General features: G+C 41.1%; 1 protein-coding gene across 1 annotated transcript in view; it reads left to right on the top strand.

Annotated features, from left to right (window-relative positions):
- The window catches only part of otog (otogelin), a 214,952-nt gene extending 197,530 nt beyond the window's left edge, over positions 1–17,422 (top strand). Inside the window, exons 49-54 of the mRNA XM_072592880.1 lie at positions 1,329–1,507; positions 3,015–3,119; positions 4,907–5,026; positions 7,010–7,055; positions 13,905–13,984; positions 16,616–17,422. Coding sequence (XP_072448981.1) covers positions 1,329–1,507; positions 3,015–3,119; positions 4,907–5,026; positions 7,010–7,055; positions 13,905–13,984; positions 16,616–16,816 — 731 coding nt within the window. The 3' untranslated portion in view covers positions 16,817–17,422. The remainder of the gene's footprint in view (positions 1–1,328; positions 1,508–3,014; positions 3,120–4,906; positions 5,027–7,009; positions 7,056–13,904; positions 13,985–16,615) is intronic.
- Positions 17,423–17,678: the final 256 nt, after the last annotated feature.

The following is a 17,678-nucleotide window of genomic DNA, read 5'->3' as shown; positions in this document are numbered from 1 at the left end:
TTCCATAGTAGGCAGAAGAAGTGGATGGTAGGTGCCTGGTATGAGCTGACCTTTATTTCAGTTGGTTGCACTTCTGCCTCTGAACCTCAAAGTTGTTTATTCCAGAGTCTTAAATTCTAAGTATGTGCAGATGCTCTAGTCCAGCTGTTTGAGTGCTGTCTTCCAGATGAGATGTTAATCCAAGGTCTTGTCTTTTCTTTAAGTAGACATAGATGAGCGCATACATTTTGAATAAGATCAAGTAGTTATGTGTTGTGCCCAATCAATACTTGCTCTTAATCAATAACAGCAAAATAGATTATCTGGACATTAGCATTTCGGTGTTTGTGGAAGCTTGCTCCATGCACATTGGCTGCCAAACTACCTGCACCACAGAGATCACACTTTAAAACTGTTTCACTGCTTGTAAAGCACTTTGGGACATCTCTCAGATTGTGAAAAACAGTACACAAATGGAATCATCCCCTTGGGAAAGGTAATCATGACATGAGATAATTTTGAAATCAGTTTGGGAATAAATATCTTTGGTCAGAAAATAGTGTGTTAATCAGAAAGGCAATTACAACAGTATGAACACGATTGATTAAAGTGAATTAGGAAAATAGACTGAGGCAAGATAGTTAATGAACATTTTAGGAACTATTTCATAATTCTCAACAATTATGTATCATATTCCTGCTGAATCACTCTCCAGGTTATTCTGAAGTGATAAATGTAAAGTATAAAAAAGACATGCATGGAACAAAATGTTCCTTTTTAATTCTTTGGCCATTGTTAAGACTTAAGTTTTCTTTACTGTTCTTAGTTCAGTCACTAAAATGTAGAACAGTAAATAAGAGTGACTAAGTTTTTTGACTTTTCTGAACTTTCCGTGAATGTTATCTTCTGACTGTCTCTATCTGGTGAAGTATTGAAGATTTCAGCTCACTCCTAAGGATTTCTGAGTGCTATAGAATGAAGTGCCTTGGTATAACATCATGTAACTTTTGTCAGAAACATCCCTACTTCAGTGATTGAATGCACGTATACGCAAAAACAATTAAACAGATACGATGCCATTTTGGACATACTTCCATAGGAAGCCATTTCCAAACAATGACCTATTTGCAATTTGAAAGGAATTCTTTCCTAGACCTTATATTGATCATTTCTATTGTACATTTCTTAAAATGAATCATAACTCATGATTTCTTTATGAACATGTAGTTTCTGAACATAAGAAAAAACACTGCAATCTATATATGAATATTTTGCGACATCGTGCATGCTCTCAAATTAAAGACAATAAGGTTAAAAATGCGGCATTATTTTTGTTTGCTTCGTTACAGTAAATGACCATGTCTGTGTCGCTGGGGAAAGGGGTATATTACACCCTGGACAGACTATTGTGGAGCATACAGCAGATGGAGTGTGCTACGCTGCACATTGTACCTATAATCTGGACAACAACACAGGCTTTTACCAACTCCTTGTTGGAATGGTCAACTGCTCAGCTCGATGTGAAATGGTGACAATACGTAGCTATGCTACAGTCCTATTTATCTTTGTTTCATTACTTGTTGATGTTGTTAAAGTAGTTATTGGAAAGCCTACAAAAAAAACCTGTAGTACATATTTGCATTAAAAGCATAAAAGCTCTTAGTTAAGCCAACATTTAGCATCTGATCCAGTAAAGTCTTAGTGGAAGGATGGATTTCATTCAGTACTTTAAATTATAAACTACTAAATTAGTGGCAGTATATTGTTCTTCTAAGTTATCAACTGATCTGTGTACACTAGTGACTGAAAACAGTATTCCTTATATTTGTGGGTGTAATTCAGAAAAAAATCTGTTCAATTTCATGAAAAAGTAATGAATATTGACCACTTTTCTTGGTACTAGTTATACAATTATCTTACAAGACATAAGCAGTGCAAAAAGAATTTGCATGCTAGTAACTTACATATTCCTGGACTTTGAGCATCTATCTACTAGGTTGTATAAAATGATTATTTTTGGAAGGAGTAGCATCTGATTTTTTTCTAAGTCATCTGGATAAAATTCCCATAGACAGGGAGAATACAGGGCATGTAACAATGGAAGTAAGACAAATTAAGAGTAAGAACTCACTATTAGGAAAACAGAAAACACAAGAAATATTCAACTTGGACAGCATCCACAGAGAGATAATAAAGTTAACAATTCAGGTCAGTGACTTTTCACTGTGGACCTGATTTTTTTTTCTCCTTTTGGCACAGATGCTATTGAGTATTTCCATCATTTTATATTTTTATATCAGATTTTCAGCATCTACAGAATTTTACTTTGCAGTACAAACTTGTCTATTTTAAAATGTGGAGAGAGAAATGTGAAAATGTTTTGGTAATTGTCAGCTTCAGTTCTACTGACTTGCTAAAGACGCAATGTATCTCCTAGTGAAACTCACTCTGATCCCTAATTTTGTCGCACGTTTGTGTTAAGTGGCATAGCAATAGGACTACTACAATTAATCTTAATGCTCTGGGATTAAAGTGGGATCATCACCAAGTGCATCTCAGTAGATTTTTATTTATTAGTTGTGCTGAAATTATACATCTATGTACATTATGAGAATGTAGGATCATCTTACATTATCTGCCACATGCTCAAATAAATACATTCAGGATCTGTCTTCCAATTAAAGATATATTATTTTGGAAAGATGCTACAGTTTCCAGATATTTCTTGAATACATTCAAGCAGCAACTAGTAGTTAATAACAGTAAAGAAAGAAAAGTAAGTTGAAAGAAGAGGAAGAGCGATATTTCTTACTGCAACTTGCTGTAAACCAGTAATGGTGTTGCTATCTATATAAGCCAACATGGAAAATACAAATGTAAAAATTGTTCAGTCAGATTACATGATTTTTTAATTTTTTGATTTTATAAATGTAGTTAAGCTTATACAATTTAAAAGTAAGTTATTTTATATAATGTGACTTATCAACATATTACATGAAATACATATTAATACCTGCTAACAACTAACTTCATAGAACCAGGTTTATATTCCTCCTTCTGACCTGACAACTTGCTGTGGTCAATGCAAGAATGTATCCTGTCTGGCCAACTTTGAGAACAGAACAACTACCATGCTCAAGGTAAATATTGAAGGCAAACAAGATTGAAATTAAACAGAAGTCAACATTTCTAATCTTAGATCCTTACATAAGATTGTCAATGTTGGGAAGATTTAAGACCTGAAACATTGACTTCTGTGTCTTCATAGATGTTGGCTGTTTTGCTAAATATTTACAGATTTTTCTGTTTTTATTACCAAATTTTCACTATCTGTTGTGCTAGAATAGCCAATTTCAGGAAAGGACCAGGAACTGGATTTAACAAAATTTAATTCAGGTGTTTGATGTATGTACTTTGGGGAACTTTGAAGTATCTTCCAACAAGATTGAGATTGAAAAATACACCATGCAGGTAGTTGAGTGTTAATTTGTGCATTTCGACACACATTGCAGTTTAAATGATCTAAATGATCTTAAATAACTGCAATTTGATGCTTTAATAGAGAATGATAAAATCAAACTAGAAATGTTTGCAGGTTTGGAGCAACTTGATAATTGTCCAAAATATCTCAGGTTCAATTCCTGGCCATACTGATCTAACTGATCTCGAAGGAAATGACTGTAGGAGCATTGTAATTAGCCTCTGCATGCATACCTACATCCAGCTATCTCTGCTGGAAATGAGCTGTGTAGATACAAGGTGAGGACAGAGTTGAGCTTGTACTTTCAGATATCAAATAGCCTGTCAAGATCTTATTGAGGCCCAAAATCAATAATGGTTATATTCATTGAAGTATCAGAGACCAGTCATGGAAAAGTACTAACAATCTGCACCTTCATATTTTCCCTTCCCTATCTAATATTGCTAAAGTTAATTCCAGTGCTTCAGTTCTGACAAATTAAGGTCACATAACTCACTAGTCAAGGGATTAAATCTGAGGCCTTTTGCTTAGAATACACTCAACTACTGAGTTATCAGAAAAGATGCTGCCTCTGATTTTAAAAAAAAGATCTGATACTGGTTTTGTTCATCAACTGGCATAATTTGTGTTTAAATTTTATAAATTACTAAGTTATTTTCTGACTTTAAAGGACACTCTCCTTTGGAATAAGTTGTTTGTCCAGAGTTTGTTCTATTTCATGCCAATTGCTATTACAGTAAGAGATAATTCATGTATATTTTGAAAGGAAGTTCATAGAATCATAGAATCCCTACAGTGTGGAAGTGGGCCATTCAGCCCATCAAGTTCACACTGACCCTCCGAAGACCATCCCATTTAGACCCAAAGCTTACCCCCCTCCCCCCGCCAACCTTATCCCAGTAACCATACATTTCACATGGCTAATCCACCTCACCAGCACATCCCTGGACACTACGGGCAACTTAGCATGGCCAATCCACCTAACCTTCACATTTTTTGACTATAGGAGGAAACCAGAGCAACCAGAGGAAACCCATGCAGACACAGGGAGAATGTGCAAACACCACACAGACATTTGCCCAAGGATCAAATCAAACTTTGGCCCCTGGCCCTATTAGGCAGCAGTGTTGACCATTGAGCCACCATAAAATTGGAATAACTACTTTTTACATTGAGAGTGCCTTTCTCATATAGCTGAACTAGTGGCTTGCTGTTCTGGAGTATAAAAGCCTTAAGATGATTCCAAAAATGAAGTTGGTCAACTCCAAAGAAAAAGTCCAATTGTATATTTATAAGCTAAATTTCTCATGGCATCCTGATATATTCTCTTCCTTTCATATAATGCTACTGATAAAATATCTTCACAGTGACAGGAAAGTTTAAGCTGTTGTATGCAATTTTTACTTTAAAAAGTCTTATCCCATTTCAACATTTTTCTTCTAATAGCCAGGAACATCTTGGATGTCCAACTGTGTCAAGCATAACTGCATGGACACAGTTTTGGGACCTGTCTTGATCACCTCAAATATTAGCTGTCCTCCTTTCAATGAAACTGCATGCTTAAAGGTCAGTGTGTCACATATCAACATACTGTTATACGGTTTAAATGAGGATGTATTATAGGTTATTTCACACTAAGAAGCACATCATTGTGATAAGAAGAAGTCATTTTCGGATACTTTCAAATTAGATTAATTTATCCTTTTAAATAAGTGACAAAATTGCAAAAGAAAACAAAGTCTTAAAATTCTGTGACTTGTTATGTTGTTACAAAATTTCTTGACATCACCCTTGGTGAATGGCTGTTTGATGTGATACTTTCTTTGTCATTTTCTTTGACTTAATATGGTTTGGCAAAGATTGATTATTAATTATGTGTTAAGGGGTGTGTGTGTGTGCTATTTTCTGCTTCAGGGCACAGCATGCTAATAAAACATCAACACCACTGCATGTTATTTAAATAACTGTTTTGTTGAAATGGCCCATTGGCACACCTTGGTTTAAAACATCAGTACAAAAATTCATACGTGAGTTTAATTTCTGTAATTCCTACAAATCATGATATTAGTGAATCTAGCAGTGGTAGATCTCAAATGGAGATGGATGCTCACCTAACATCCCTCAAGGCCATAAAATAATGTACCATATTTAGAAACCAAATGAATAAAGAGCAGAAATTAATGGGTTCAAGATTTATGGTGTGGGCATGCTGTTTCTATAATACTTCCAAAATCATAGAATAATATTTTAAAATTCTACAGAATAAAAAGAGACCATTCAGACATCACAATTGTGATAGGTCTTTGAAAACGCTGTCCAATTTTGGCCTCACACTCTCGATGTTTCCTCAAGATGGGGAGGCCTAATGCTACTTTCAATTTTCTATTAATCCAGAGACTCAGGTAATGTTCTTGGAACACAGATTCAAATCCCACCATGGCAGACTGTAGAATTTAAATAAAACCTGGAATTCAGTGTCTAATGATTGCCATGTCAATTGTCAGGAAAAATAAACACATCTGACTCATTAATGTCCTGTAGGGAAGGAAATCTGTCATCCTTACCGTTGTGTGTGTGACTGTAGACCCACAGAAGTGTGGTGGTTCTTAACAATCATTTAACAATTAGGAATGGAAGGTGGATGGCCTAGCTTTTGATACCCATGTCCTGTAAACAAATTTTAAAAAGACTCTTAATTATATGTTAAATTGCATTTTTAAAGCGCCTATGGAATCTGATTCCATAACCCTTTAAAGTAGTGATTTCCAGGTCTTAAGTAAGATCATGTAAGCATACAAACTTTTCATTTCCTCACAAGTTCTTTTGCCATCTATTTCAAATCAATGACTTCTGATGTCCCGACTCATATTTGTCAGAGGAAATATATCAATTTTGGAGGAATGATCAAAATGCCTCATTAGTTTGAATTTACCTATTAAATCTGCCCATCGCCTTCAGTGCTTTAATAAAAGAAGTCCAACTTTGAAAATCTCTCCACCTAACTGAACTTTGTCATCCCTGGAAGCATCCTGGTAAAAATCCAAAGGCCTTGATACCTTCCTAAAAGTGTGGTCCTCAGAACTGTACACAATCCTTCAGCGGAGACCTCATCAGAAATTTGTAAAGATGTAGAATGCCTCCCTTGTTTTGTCTTCATTGTTTTTATGTATAAAGCTAAAAATTATCTCTCATTTTCTGAACGATTCTCTCAACTAATATATAGGAAATCCATGAATTTAAATTTTACCTTATAATCATGTCTTTGTGATATGGTTTTATGTGGTTCACAGGTATAAAACCTTGAGCATTCAAGTTTGGTAACAAATCTCAAACATAAGTTTGTTTGTGTGCATTCTAATAATACTGACATTATTTTGAAGAATTCACATTAAGTAGCTTTTTTAATTCACCTAATCAAACTTCAGGGATTCACAGATCTTTTGGATTCATTTGAATTCTTTCTCCCAGTGGATAAATATGGATTTGATTTCAATGTCCACAATTCAGCTTTCATTATCAATTGTCTTAACTGACATTTTTCTTCTCCAGACTGGAGGATCAGTTATAGTTTACATGGATGGTTGCTGTAAAAGCTGTGAGTATGCATTTAACTGGTATTTCAGATTTGAGTCAATCACTGGTCAGCAACAAATTTAAAGTCATCCTTTACTGTAAAGAAAAAGTCAACAGTGTCTACAACTTGTTGGTGTTCTCAGCAATCCCATTTTAAGGTACAACTGCTTTAACATCAATGTTTGCATCTAGGGTGCTGGCTGTCTGGTTGCAGTGTGTTTGAGGTTAGAATAAAAAAAAATGATAAATAATAATAACCCACTATGAAAACATCATTACTCTGACACAAAGGATGGACCATTGACAACATACTGCGAAGAAATGTTTCAATATAATGCATGGGTTGTATAACAGACGTTTAGGGTGCTCCCGTGAGGAGGTTCAGCAATTCATCAACTTCACCAACACATTCTACCCCGACCTTGAATTCACCTGAATCATCTCTGACACCTCCCTCCCCTTCCTGGACCTCTCCATCTCCATTAATGACAACCAACTTGACACTGACATTTTTTACAAACCCACCGACTCCCACAGCTACACCTCTTCCCACCCTACCTCCTGCAAACATGCCATCCTGTATTCCCAATTCATCCACCTCCACCGTATCTGCTCCCAGGAGGACCAGTTCCACCACAAAACACACCAGATGGCCTCCTTCTTTAGAGACCACAATTTCCCTTCCCACATGGTTAAAGATACCCTCCAACGCATCTTGTCCACATCCCACCCCTCTGCCCTCAGACCCCACCACTCCAACCGTAACAAGGACAGAACGCCCCGGTGCTCACCTTCCACCCTATCAACTTTTGCATAAACCACATCATCCGCCGACATTTCCGCCACCTCCAAAAAGACCGCACCACCAGGGATATATTTCCCTCCCCACCCCTTTCCACCTTCCGCAAAGACTGTTCCCTCCGTGACTACCTGATCAGGTCCACACCCCCCAACAACCCACCCTCCCTTCCTAGCACCCTCCCCTGCCACCGCAGGAATAGCAAAACCTGCATCCATGCCTCCTCCCTCACCTCCATCCAAGGCCCCCAAGGAGCCTTCCACATCCATCAAAGGTTTACCTGCACATCCACCAATGTCATTTATTGTATTCGTTGCTCCCGATGTGGTCTCCTCTACATTGAGGAGACTGGACGCCTTCTCGCAGAGCGCTTTAAGGAACATCTCCGGGACACCCGCACCAATCAACCGCACTGCCCCGTGGCCCAACATTTCAAGTCTGCTGAGGACATGCAGGTCCTGGGACTCCTCCACTGCCGCGCTCTCACCACCCGACGCCTGGAGGAAGAACACCCCATCTTCTGCCTCGGAACACTTCAACCCCATGGCATCAATGTGGATTCCAATTTCCTAATTTCCCCTCCCCCCATCTCACCCCAGTTCCAATCTTGCAGCTAGCACCGTCCCCATGACCTGACCTACCTCCTATCTTCCTTTCCATCTATCCATTCCACCCTCCTCTCTCAACTATCACCTTCATCTCCACCTCCATTCACCCATTGGACTCTTTGCTACTTTCCCCCACCCTCCTCTCTGACCTCTGCAATGGTGCAATACCTGAGCAGAGATGACAGTGGAGGAACAATGGCAGATATTTCTGTGTATAATGCAGAAGATGCAGGATTAGTTCATTCCAAAAAGGAAGAAAGATCCTAGGAGGAGGCATGGGTGGCCATGGCTGATGAGGGAAGTTAAGAAACATATAAAGTTAAAAGAGAAAAAGTATAACATAGCAAAGATAAGTGGGAAAACTGAGGACTGGGAAGCTTTTAAAGAACAACAGAGGATTACAAAGAAGGAAATACGCAGAGAAAAAATGAGTTACGAAGGTAAACTGGCCAAAAATATAAAGGAGGATAGTAAAAGCTTTTTTAGATATGTGAAAGGCAAAAAAATGGTTAAGATAAAATTGGGCCCTTGAAGACAGAAACAGGGGAATATATTACGGGGAACAAAGAAATAGCAGAAGAATTGAATTGGTACTTCAGATCTGTGTTCACTGGGGAAGACACAAGCAATCTCCCAGAGGTAACAGTGGCTGAAGGACCTGAACTGAAGGGAATTTAAATTTGCCAGGAATTGGTGTTGGAGAGAATGTTAGGTCTGAAGGTTGATAAGTCCCCGGGGCCTGATGGTGTACATCCCAGGGCACTGAAGGAGGTGGCTCGGGAAATCGTGGATGCGTTGGTGATTATTTTCCAGAGTTCGATAGATTCGGGATTAGTTCCTGCGGATTGGAGGGTGGCCAATGTTATACCACTTTTTAAGAAAGGTGGGAGAGAGAAAGCAGGAAATTATAGACCAGTTAGTCTGGCCTCAGTGGTGGGAAAGATGCTGGAGTCTATTATAAAGGATGAAATTACGACACATCTGGATAGTAGCAACAGGATTGGTCAGAGCTGACTTTTGCCCCCTAACTGAAGTCCCACCTTGGAGATCTGTCAGCAGTTCTCTAGCCTCTGCATAGAAACATAGTAATGTAAAATAATAGGAGCAGGAGTAGGACATTCAGTACATCGTGTCTACTCCATTATTCAACATGATCATGGTTGATCCTCCATCTCAACACCATGTTCACTCTGTCTGTCCACATCCACCAGTCTGAAATAAGGTTGCACTGGTTCTCCCGTCCATCATCTCCAACCTCATAGTCCCACAACCCCGCACCGCCCGTTTCTACCTCCTGCCCAAAATCCACAAACCTGACTGCCCCGGCCGACCCATTATCTCAGCCTGCTCCTGCCCCACCGAACTCATCTCTGCATACCTCGACACGGTCCTGTCCCCCTTAGTTCAAGAACTCCCCACCTACGTTCGGGACACCACCCGTGCCCTCCACCTCCTCCATAATTTTCGCTTCTCCGGTCCCCAACGCCTTATCTTCACCATGGACATCCAGTCCCTGTACACCTCCATCCCCCATCACGAAGGACTCAAAGCCCTCCGCTTCTTCCTTTCCCGCCGTACCAACCAGTACCCTTCCACTGACACCCTCCTTCGACTGACTGAACTGGTCCTCACCCTGAACAACTTCTCTTTCCAATCCTCCCACTTCCTCCAAACCAAAGGAGTAGCCATGGGCACCCGCATGGGCCCCAGCTATGCCTGCCTCTTTGTAGGATATGTGGAACAGTCCATCTTCCGCAGCTACACTGACACCACCCCCCACCTTTTCCTCCGTTACATCGATGACTGTATCGGCGCTGCCTTGTGCTCCCACGAGGAGGTTGAACAGTTCATCCACTTTACCAACACCTTCCACTCCGACCTCAAATTCACCTGGACCATCTCAGACTCCTCCCTCCCCTTCCTAGACCTTTCCATTTCTATCTCAGGCGACCGAATCAACACAGAAATTTATTATAAACCGACTGACTCCCACAGCTACCAAGACTACACCTCCTCCCATCCTGCCCCCTGTAAGAACGCCATCCCATATTCCCAATTCCTTCGTCTCCGCTGCATCTGCTCCCAGGAGGACCAGTTCCAATACCGTACAACCCAGATGGCCTCCTTCTTCATAGACCGCAATTTCCCCCCAGACGTGATCGACGATGCCCTCCACTACATCTCCTCCACTTCCCGCTCCTCCACCCTTGAGCCCCGCCCCTCCAATTGCCACCAGGACAGAACCCCACTGGTCCTCACCTACCACCCCACCAACCTCCATATACAGTGTATGATCCGTCGTCATTTCTGCCACCTCCAAAAGGACCCCACCACCAGGGATATATTTCCCTCCCTTCCCCTATCAGCGTTCTGAAAAGACCACTCCCTCCGTGACTCCCTCGTCAGGTCCACACCCCCCACCAACCCAACGTCCACTCCCGACACCTTCCCCTGCAACCGCAAGAAATGCAAAACTTGTGCCCACACCTCCTCCCTTACTTCCGTCCAAGGCCCCAAGGGATCCTTCCATATCCGCCACAAATTCACCTGCACCTCCACACACATCATTTATTGCATCCCTTGCACCCGATGTGGCCTCCTCTATTTTGGGGAGACAGGCTGCCTACTTACGGAACGTTTCAGAGAACACCTCTGGGACACCCGAACCAACCAACCCAATCACCCCGTGGCTCAACACTTCAACTCCCCCTCCCACTCCACCAAGGACATGCAGGTCCTTGGACTCCTCCATTGCCAGACCATAGCAACACGACGGTTGGAGGAAGAGCACCTCATCTTCTGCCTAGGAACCCTCCAACCACAAGGGATGAACTCAGATTTCTCTAGTTTCCTCATTTCCCCTCCCCCCACCTTGTCTCAGTCAAATCCCTCGAACTCAGCACCGCCTTCTTAACCTGCAATCTTCTTCCTGACCTCTCCACCCCCATCCCTACTCCGGCCTATCACCCTCACCTTGACCTCCTTCCACCTATCGCATTTCCAACGCCCCTCCCCCAAGTCCCTCCTCCCTACCTTTTATCTTAGCCTGCTGGACACACTTTCCTCATTCCTGAAGAAGGGCTCATGCCCGAAATGTCGATTCTCCTGCTCCTTGGATGCTGCCTGACTGCTGCGCTTTTCCAGCAACACATTTTCATCTGCAGCATCTGCAGTCCTCACTTTCTTCTCCACAGGATTGGTCAGAGTCTGCATGGATTTATTAAGGGGAAATCATGCTTGACTAATCTTCTGAAATTTTTTGAGGATGTAACTCTGAAGATGGATGAGGGAGATCCAGTAGATGTAGTGAACCTGGACTTTCAGAAAGCTTTTGATAGAGTCCCACATAGGAGGTTAGTGAGCAAAATTAGGGCGCATGGTATTGGGGGCAAAGTACTAACTTGGATTGAAAGTTGGTTGGCTGACAGGAAACAAAGGGTAGTGATAAACAGCTCCATTTCGGAATGGCAGGCAGTGACCAGTGGGGTACCGCAGGGATCAGTGCTGGGACTGCAGCTTTTTACAATATATATTAATGATATAGAAGATGGTATTAGTAATAACAGTAGCAAATTTGCTGATGATACTAAGCTGGGTGGCAGGGTGAAATGTGAGGAGGATGTTAGGAGATTACAGGGGGTGACCAGGACAGGTTAGGTGAGTGGTCAGATGCATGGCAGATGCAGTTTAATGTGGATAAATGTATGATTATCCACTTTGGTGGCAAGAACAGGAAGGCAGATTACTACTTAAGTGGAATCAATTTAGGTAAAGGGGCAGTACAAAGAGATCTGGGTGTTCTTGTACACCAGTCAATGAAGGTAAGCATGCAGGTACAGCAGGTAATGAAGAAGGCTAATAGCATGCTGGCCTTCATAACAAGAGGGATTGAGTATAGAAGCAAAGAGGTTCTTCTGCAGTTGTACAGGGCCCTGGTGAGACCACACCTGGAGTATTGTGTGCAGTTCTGGTCTCCAAATTTGAGTAAAAGACATTCTGGCTATTGAGGGAGTGCAGTAGGTTCACGAGGCCAATTCCTGGAATGGTGGGACTACCTTACACTGAAAGACTGGAGCGACTGGGCTTGTATACCCTTGAGGGAACAGGAGAATTGACATTTTGGGCATAAGCCCTTTTTCAGGAAACTTCCTGAAACTTATGCCCGAAACGTCGATTCTCCTGTTCCTTTGATGCTGCCTGACAGCAACACATTTTTAAGCTCTGATCTCCAGCATCTGCAGTCCTCACTTTCTCCTTGTATACCATTGAGTTTAGAAGACTGAGAAGGGATCTGATTGAGACATATAAGATTATTAAAGGATTGTACACTCTGGAGGCAGGAAACATCTTTCAGCTGATGGGCGAGTGCCGAACCAGAGGACACAGCTTAAAAATATGGGGTAGGCCATTTAGGACAGAGATGAGGAGACACTTCTTCACCCAGAGAGTGGTGGCTGTGTGGAATGCTCTGCCCCAAAGGACAGTGGAGGCCCAGTCTCTGGATTCATTTAAGAAAGAGTTGGATAGAGCTCTCAAGGATAGTGGAATCAAGGGTTATGGAGATAAGGCAGGAACAGGATACTGATTAAGGATGATCAGCCATGATCATATTGAATGTTGGTGAAGGCCCGAAGGGCAGAATGGCCTACTCCTCCACCTATTGTCTATTGTCTATTGTTCATCACCTCCATCCCCACCCCCATTCACCTATTGTACTCTATGCTACTTTCTTCCCACCCCCACCCCCTCTCATTTATCTCTCCACCCTGCAGGCTTCCTGCCTCGATTCCTGATTAAGGGTTTTTGCCCGAAACATCAATTTTTCTGCTCCTTGGATGCTGCCTGACTTGCTGTGTTTTTCCAGCACCACTCTAATTCAGTTTAGGGTAGATCACCCATTGGAGAACCAGTGCAACCTTATTTCAGACTGGTGGATGTGGACAGACAGAGTGAACATGGTGTTGAGATGGAGGATCAACCATGATCATGTTGAATAATGGAGTAGACATGATGTACTGAATGTCCTACTCCTGCTCCTATTATTTTACATTACTATGTTTCTATGCAGAGGCTAGAGAACTGCTGACAGATCTTCAGATAGGGGGCAAAAGTCTTGCCTTAAGCAAATTACTGACTCAACAGCTTTAATATTAGCTTGACACATCCAGGCCAAATGGAGGTTGGCTCATCTCATCTTTTGAGCCAGCCCTGTGTGTCAAAAACGAATAAAGTAATTGGTATTATACATAGTGTAATAGAAAGGATAGCCTCATCAACGGGTTTACAATGCTGCACTGAATGGTTTGAAAGAAAGTAATAAGGCAGCCTTTAAAATAGTTTTATGTTTCAACAAAAGGAATTGTTAAAAATATTAGATCTTTTATAATTGAAGTCTATTCACCTGAAGTTGGGAGGTTTTGAAATGGACACACTGAATTTTTTTTGTCTTAATGATTTTGTGCAGGTAAAGAAGATGTGAAATCATGTCAGAAGGTGGTTGTGCGAATGACCATACGAAAGAATGACTGCAGAAGTAATAGACCTGTAAGTAACAAATGAAATGATAGGAAGTCTGCTTCTTTCACGTGATCTACATTTTCCTTCCCACTAAGTATTATTTTAACTTTACACTATACTTTAAGATATACTTTCAAATGATGGGTATTGTGGGACTCTGTTGAAGTTTGGGATAATCTGTACAGTTTCGAAACATAAATATGTGCATTGATGTTCTGGAAAACAAAGTACGGAAAATTCCTTTTGTGCATTAATTGTCCATAATCTTGAAACAAACAACACTCGCGGAGGCACAACGATTGTTTACCATTCAAAATTAACATGACAAATTTATTATTAAATTGAAAGAACGAAGAGGCACAGTGGTAATGTCACGAGACCAATAATCCAGTGGCTCAGCTAATTCTGGGAGCAGTTGTTCAAATCCCGGCATGGCAAAGGATGGAATTTGAATTCAAATGTTAAAATCTTGAATTTGAAAACTAGTTTAATGGTGGTCATTAGTGTAGGATTAACTATTTTAGGGAAGGAAATCTGCTGTCTTTAACTCATCTGGCTTACACAGCAATGTACTTGACTCTTAAGTAGAGGGGTCACCCAGCATCAACATAGCTGTTGACTGTGATATGTCTAATTCTGCTGACCCTGCAAAGCCTTCCATACTAACAGCTGGGATCTTGTTCCAAACTCTGGAAAGCTCTCCCACAGACTTGTCAAGCAACAGCCTGACATTGCCTGTGAGGTAAAACTGAAGAAGTATGGCTACCTCCCAGACTCTACCCTCACCATCCTGGGTATATTTTGTCCCACTGGCAAGACAGACTCAGCTAAGTTGGCAGAACTGTAGTTTATACTCCAGGAGGAGATTGCCCTGAAAGTACTCAATGTTGCAACGTTAAAAGCCTATAAAGTTTCTTGGTATTAAGATAAACATAGTCATGGAAATCTCCTACTGGTTACCACATAACATGCCTTCCCCTTTCCCTCAGTTGATGAATCAGCACACTTCATATTGAACACCAATTTCACTGGGAATCACTGAGGGTGATAAGAGTACAGAACGTACTCTGGGTGGGCACTTTTAGTGTCCATAATCAAAACTGAAACACAACAGTCATGAAATACGCAAGTGATGAGATTAGATTAGATTTCCTACAGTGTGGAAACAGGCCCTTCAGCCCAACAAGTCCACACTGACCCTCCAAAGAATAACCCAAACCCCTTTTCCCTCTGACTAATGCATCTAACACTATGGGCAATTTAGCATGGCCAATTCACCTAACCTGCACATCTTTGGACTATGGGAGGAAACCAGAGCAAACCCACACAGACACGGGGAGAAGGTGCAAACTCCACACAGACAGTCACCTGAAGTTGGAATTGAACCTGGGACCATAGTGCTGTGAGGCAGCAGTGCTAATCACTGAGCCACCTTGCAAGTGATAGCAGGTCAGGTGATGTGTTGTTGCCACAGATTGTGGGAACCACTGAAGACCAAGGTGATCCAGAGTGAACACATCTGTAATAAATATTTGAAGCTCTAAAAAACATTGCACCATGTCAGGGATGGGCAAAGCTACCTGGAAGGTTTGCTCCAAGGCATAGTCACTCCCCTCTGTTTAGATCATTCAGATTTGGTCTGAGTTCAGGGAAAGGAAAGTATGTCTACAGCCATGGCTGGTACAGAGGCCCAGGGGTTGTATTCAAAGAGTCTTAACCCCTGCAATTTTCCAAAAGTTAAGAGGTTCTTTTAAGCTTTGTAGATAGAAATGGAGATGGCAGGGATGATGAGTAAAGTGACCATGGCACCATGGTATCTGGATATTTCACACAGGGGAGGAAATAGGGGATCTATTCCTGGGGACAATATAATTGAGGCTACCAACACTCCTTTTTACAGCCATATATTGCCTGCCCGCTGCTGGGGATGTCCCGAGGGTTGGAGAGGAACTTGAAGTGGAAGGGCAGGGATCCAATTGTCATTGTCTACATTGGTACCAGCACATCAATAGGACTAGAAGTGTGCTTTTGCTGAAAGAACCTGAGTGGTTAGGAGCTAAATTAAAATACAGAATCTCAGTTTGCTACCTTAGCTCAGGGCAAACTGACATGGAGAAAATAAAATGAATGAGTTAAAAGCATAGCTCTAATATTTTGGATTGCTATTAGTTCATGGGCACTGGCATCAGTACTGGAGGAAAATATTCCAGTAGGACTGCAAACCTGGAAATGTTATCTTACAGGATGCTTTGCGGTGATGATGGTGCTACGTTAACTGTAGCACTCTAGTGGCTCAACTGGTAAGGGAACTAAGATAAGGCAAGCCATTTGTCAAGATTAATTAACAGCAAGCAACAATGATTGACTTTAATGATTCTGGCTAAATAAGTCTGGTTTGGGTGAATATGGAGTCAGTAAAGTCTTACTTCCTACCCAGGAATATTTAATTGTTAAACAGCATGACTGTGTGCAAACACCATCAAGAATGATACAAGAATAATGTACATTTGCTGAAGAATTAGTATTGCTGATTCTATAGATCCATAGTTCTACACAAATAGACATTTTCAGAAAATAGCAAGTTAGAGAGAGAGGATAAATTACCAGAGATTATTTTTCTGTATTGATTAAAAATAGCCATTTTTCTCCTTTTTCCAGGTGAACATAGTCTCATGTGATGGAAAATGCCCCTCCGCCAGTATTTACAATTATAGCATGAACACACATACTAGATTTTGTAAATGCTGCCGGGAAATTGGCCTACAAAAACGCACAGTGCAGCTTTACTGTAGCAGCAACTCTACTTGGGTCAGTTACTCCATCCAAGAACCAACAGACTGTTCGTGCCAGTGGTCCTAGAGACTAAATGAAACTGCATAATTATAATTCCAACAAATATGTGCGATGATCTGTAGATTGATACTTTGTCCAGTAAACCCAGCCTGTACTTGAGCATCTTGATCTTTATTTTGTTTTAGTTTTCCATTTTCTATGGATTCTTTATTTCAGTCTTCACCAGTCTTCTCAACTGCCTGGAATAGTTCAGTAATTACACACACATAATAAATCTACGTCTTTTATTCACATAAACTTGCCAAAGAAATCAAACTACTTGGAGCCTAAATTGTACAGGTTACCATTCCTCCCGTTGTTGCTGACTTTACAAGCTTGTTTCTCTCCAAGTAAACTAAAAAGAGTTTGCCTGCCTTAAGGAGTTTAATATTGGCAGTGAATGTCAAAATGGAAAGTGGTCCATTCCCTGGCACTAACATCCCTCACTTAAACAAGCACAAACTTCACACAAGTATATTTTAGATTTAAAAAAAACTTTTACATATCATAACGACAACATTTTCTAAACTAAAGATGGAAACACGAGCATCTATATCAGAAGAATCCTGTTTTGTACAGAACTGTTGCCTAGACATACCAATACATTTTAGGCGAAAGTGAGGACTGCAGAAGCTGGAGATTAGAGTTTAGAGTGTGGTGCTGGAAAAACACAGCAGGTCAGGCAGCATCCGAGGAGCAGGAGATTCCTGATTCCTGATGAAGGGCTTTTGCCCGAAACGTTGATTCTCCTGCTGCTCGGACGCTGCCTGACCTGCTGTGCCTTTCCAGCACCACACTCTCAATACCAATACATTTATTAAAATATATGGAATTTTGTATTTTTATTCCAATAGTTTTGTACTAAGTTTAGGGCAGTTACAGTGATATT

The sequence above is a fragment of the Chiloscyllium punctatum genome, chromosome 22, assembly GCF_047496795.1.
Source record: "Chiloscyllium punctatum isolate Juve2018m chromosome 22, sChiPun1.3, whole genome shotgun sequence".
Classification (NCBI taxonomy): domain Eukaryota; kingdom Metazoa; phylum Chordata; class Chondrichthyes; order Orectolobiformes; family Hemiscylliidae; genus Chiloscyllium; species Chiloscyllium punctatum.
The sequence above is the reverse complement of the archived record's forward strand: the minus strand, read 5'-3'. Positions and strand labels throughout refer to the sequence as shown.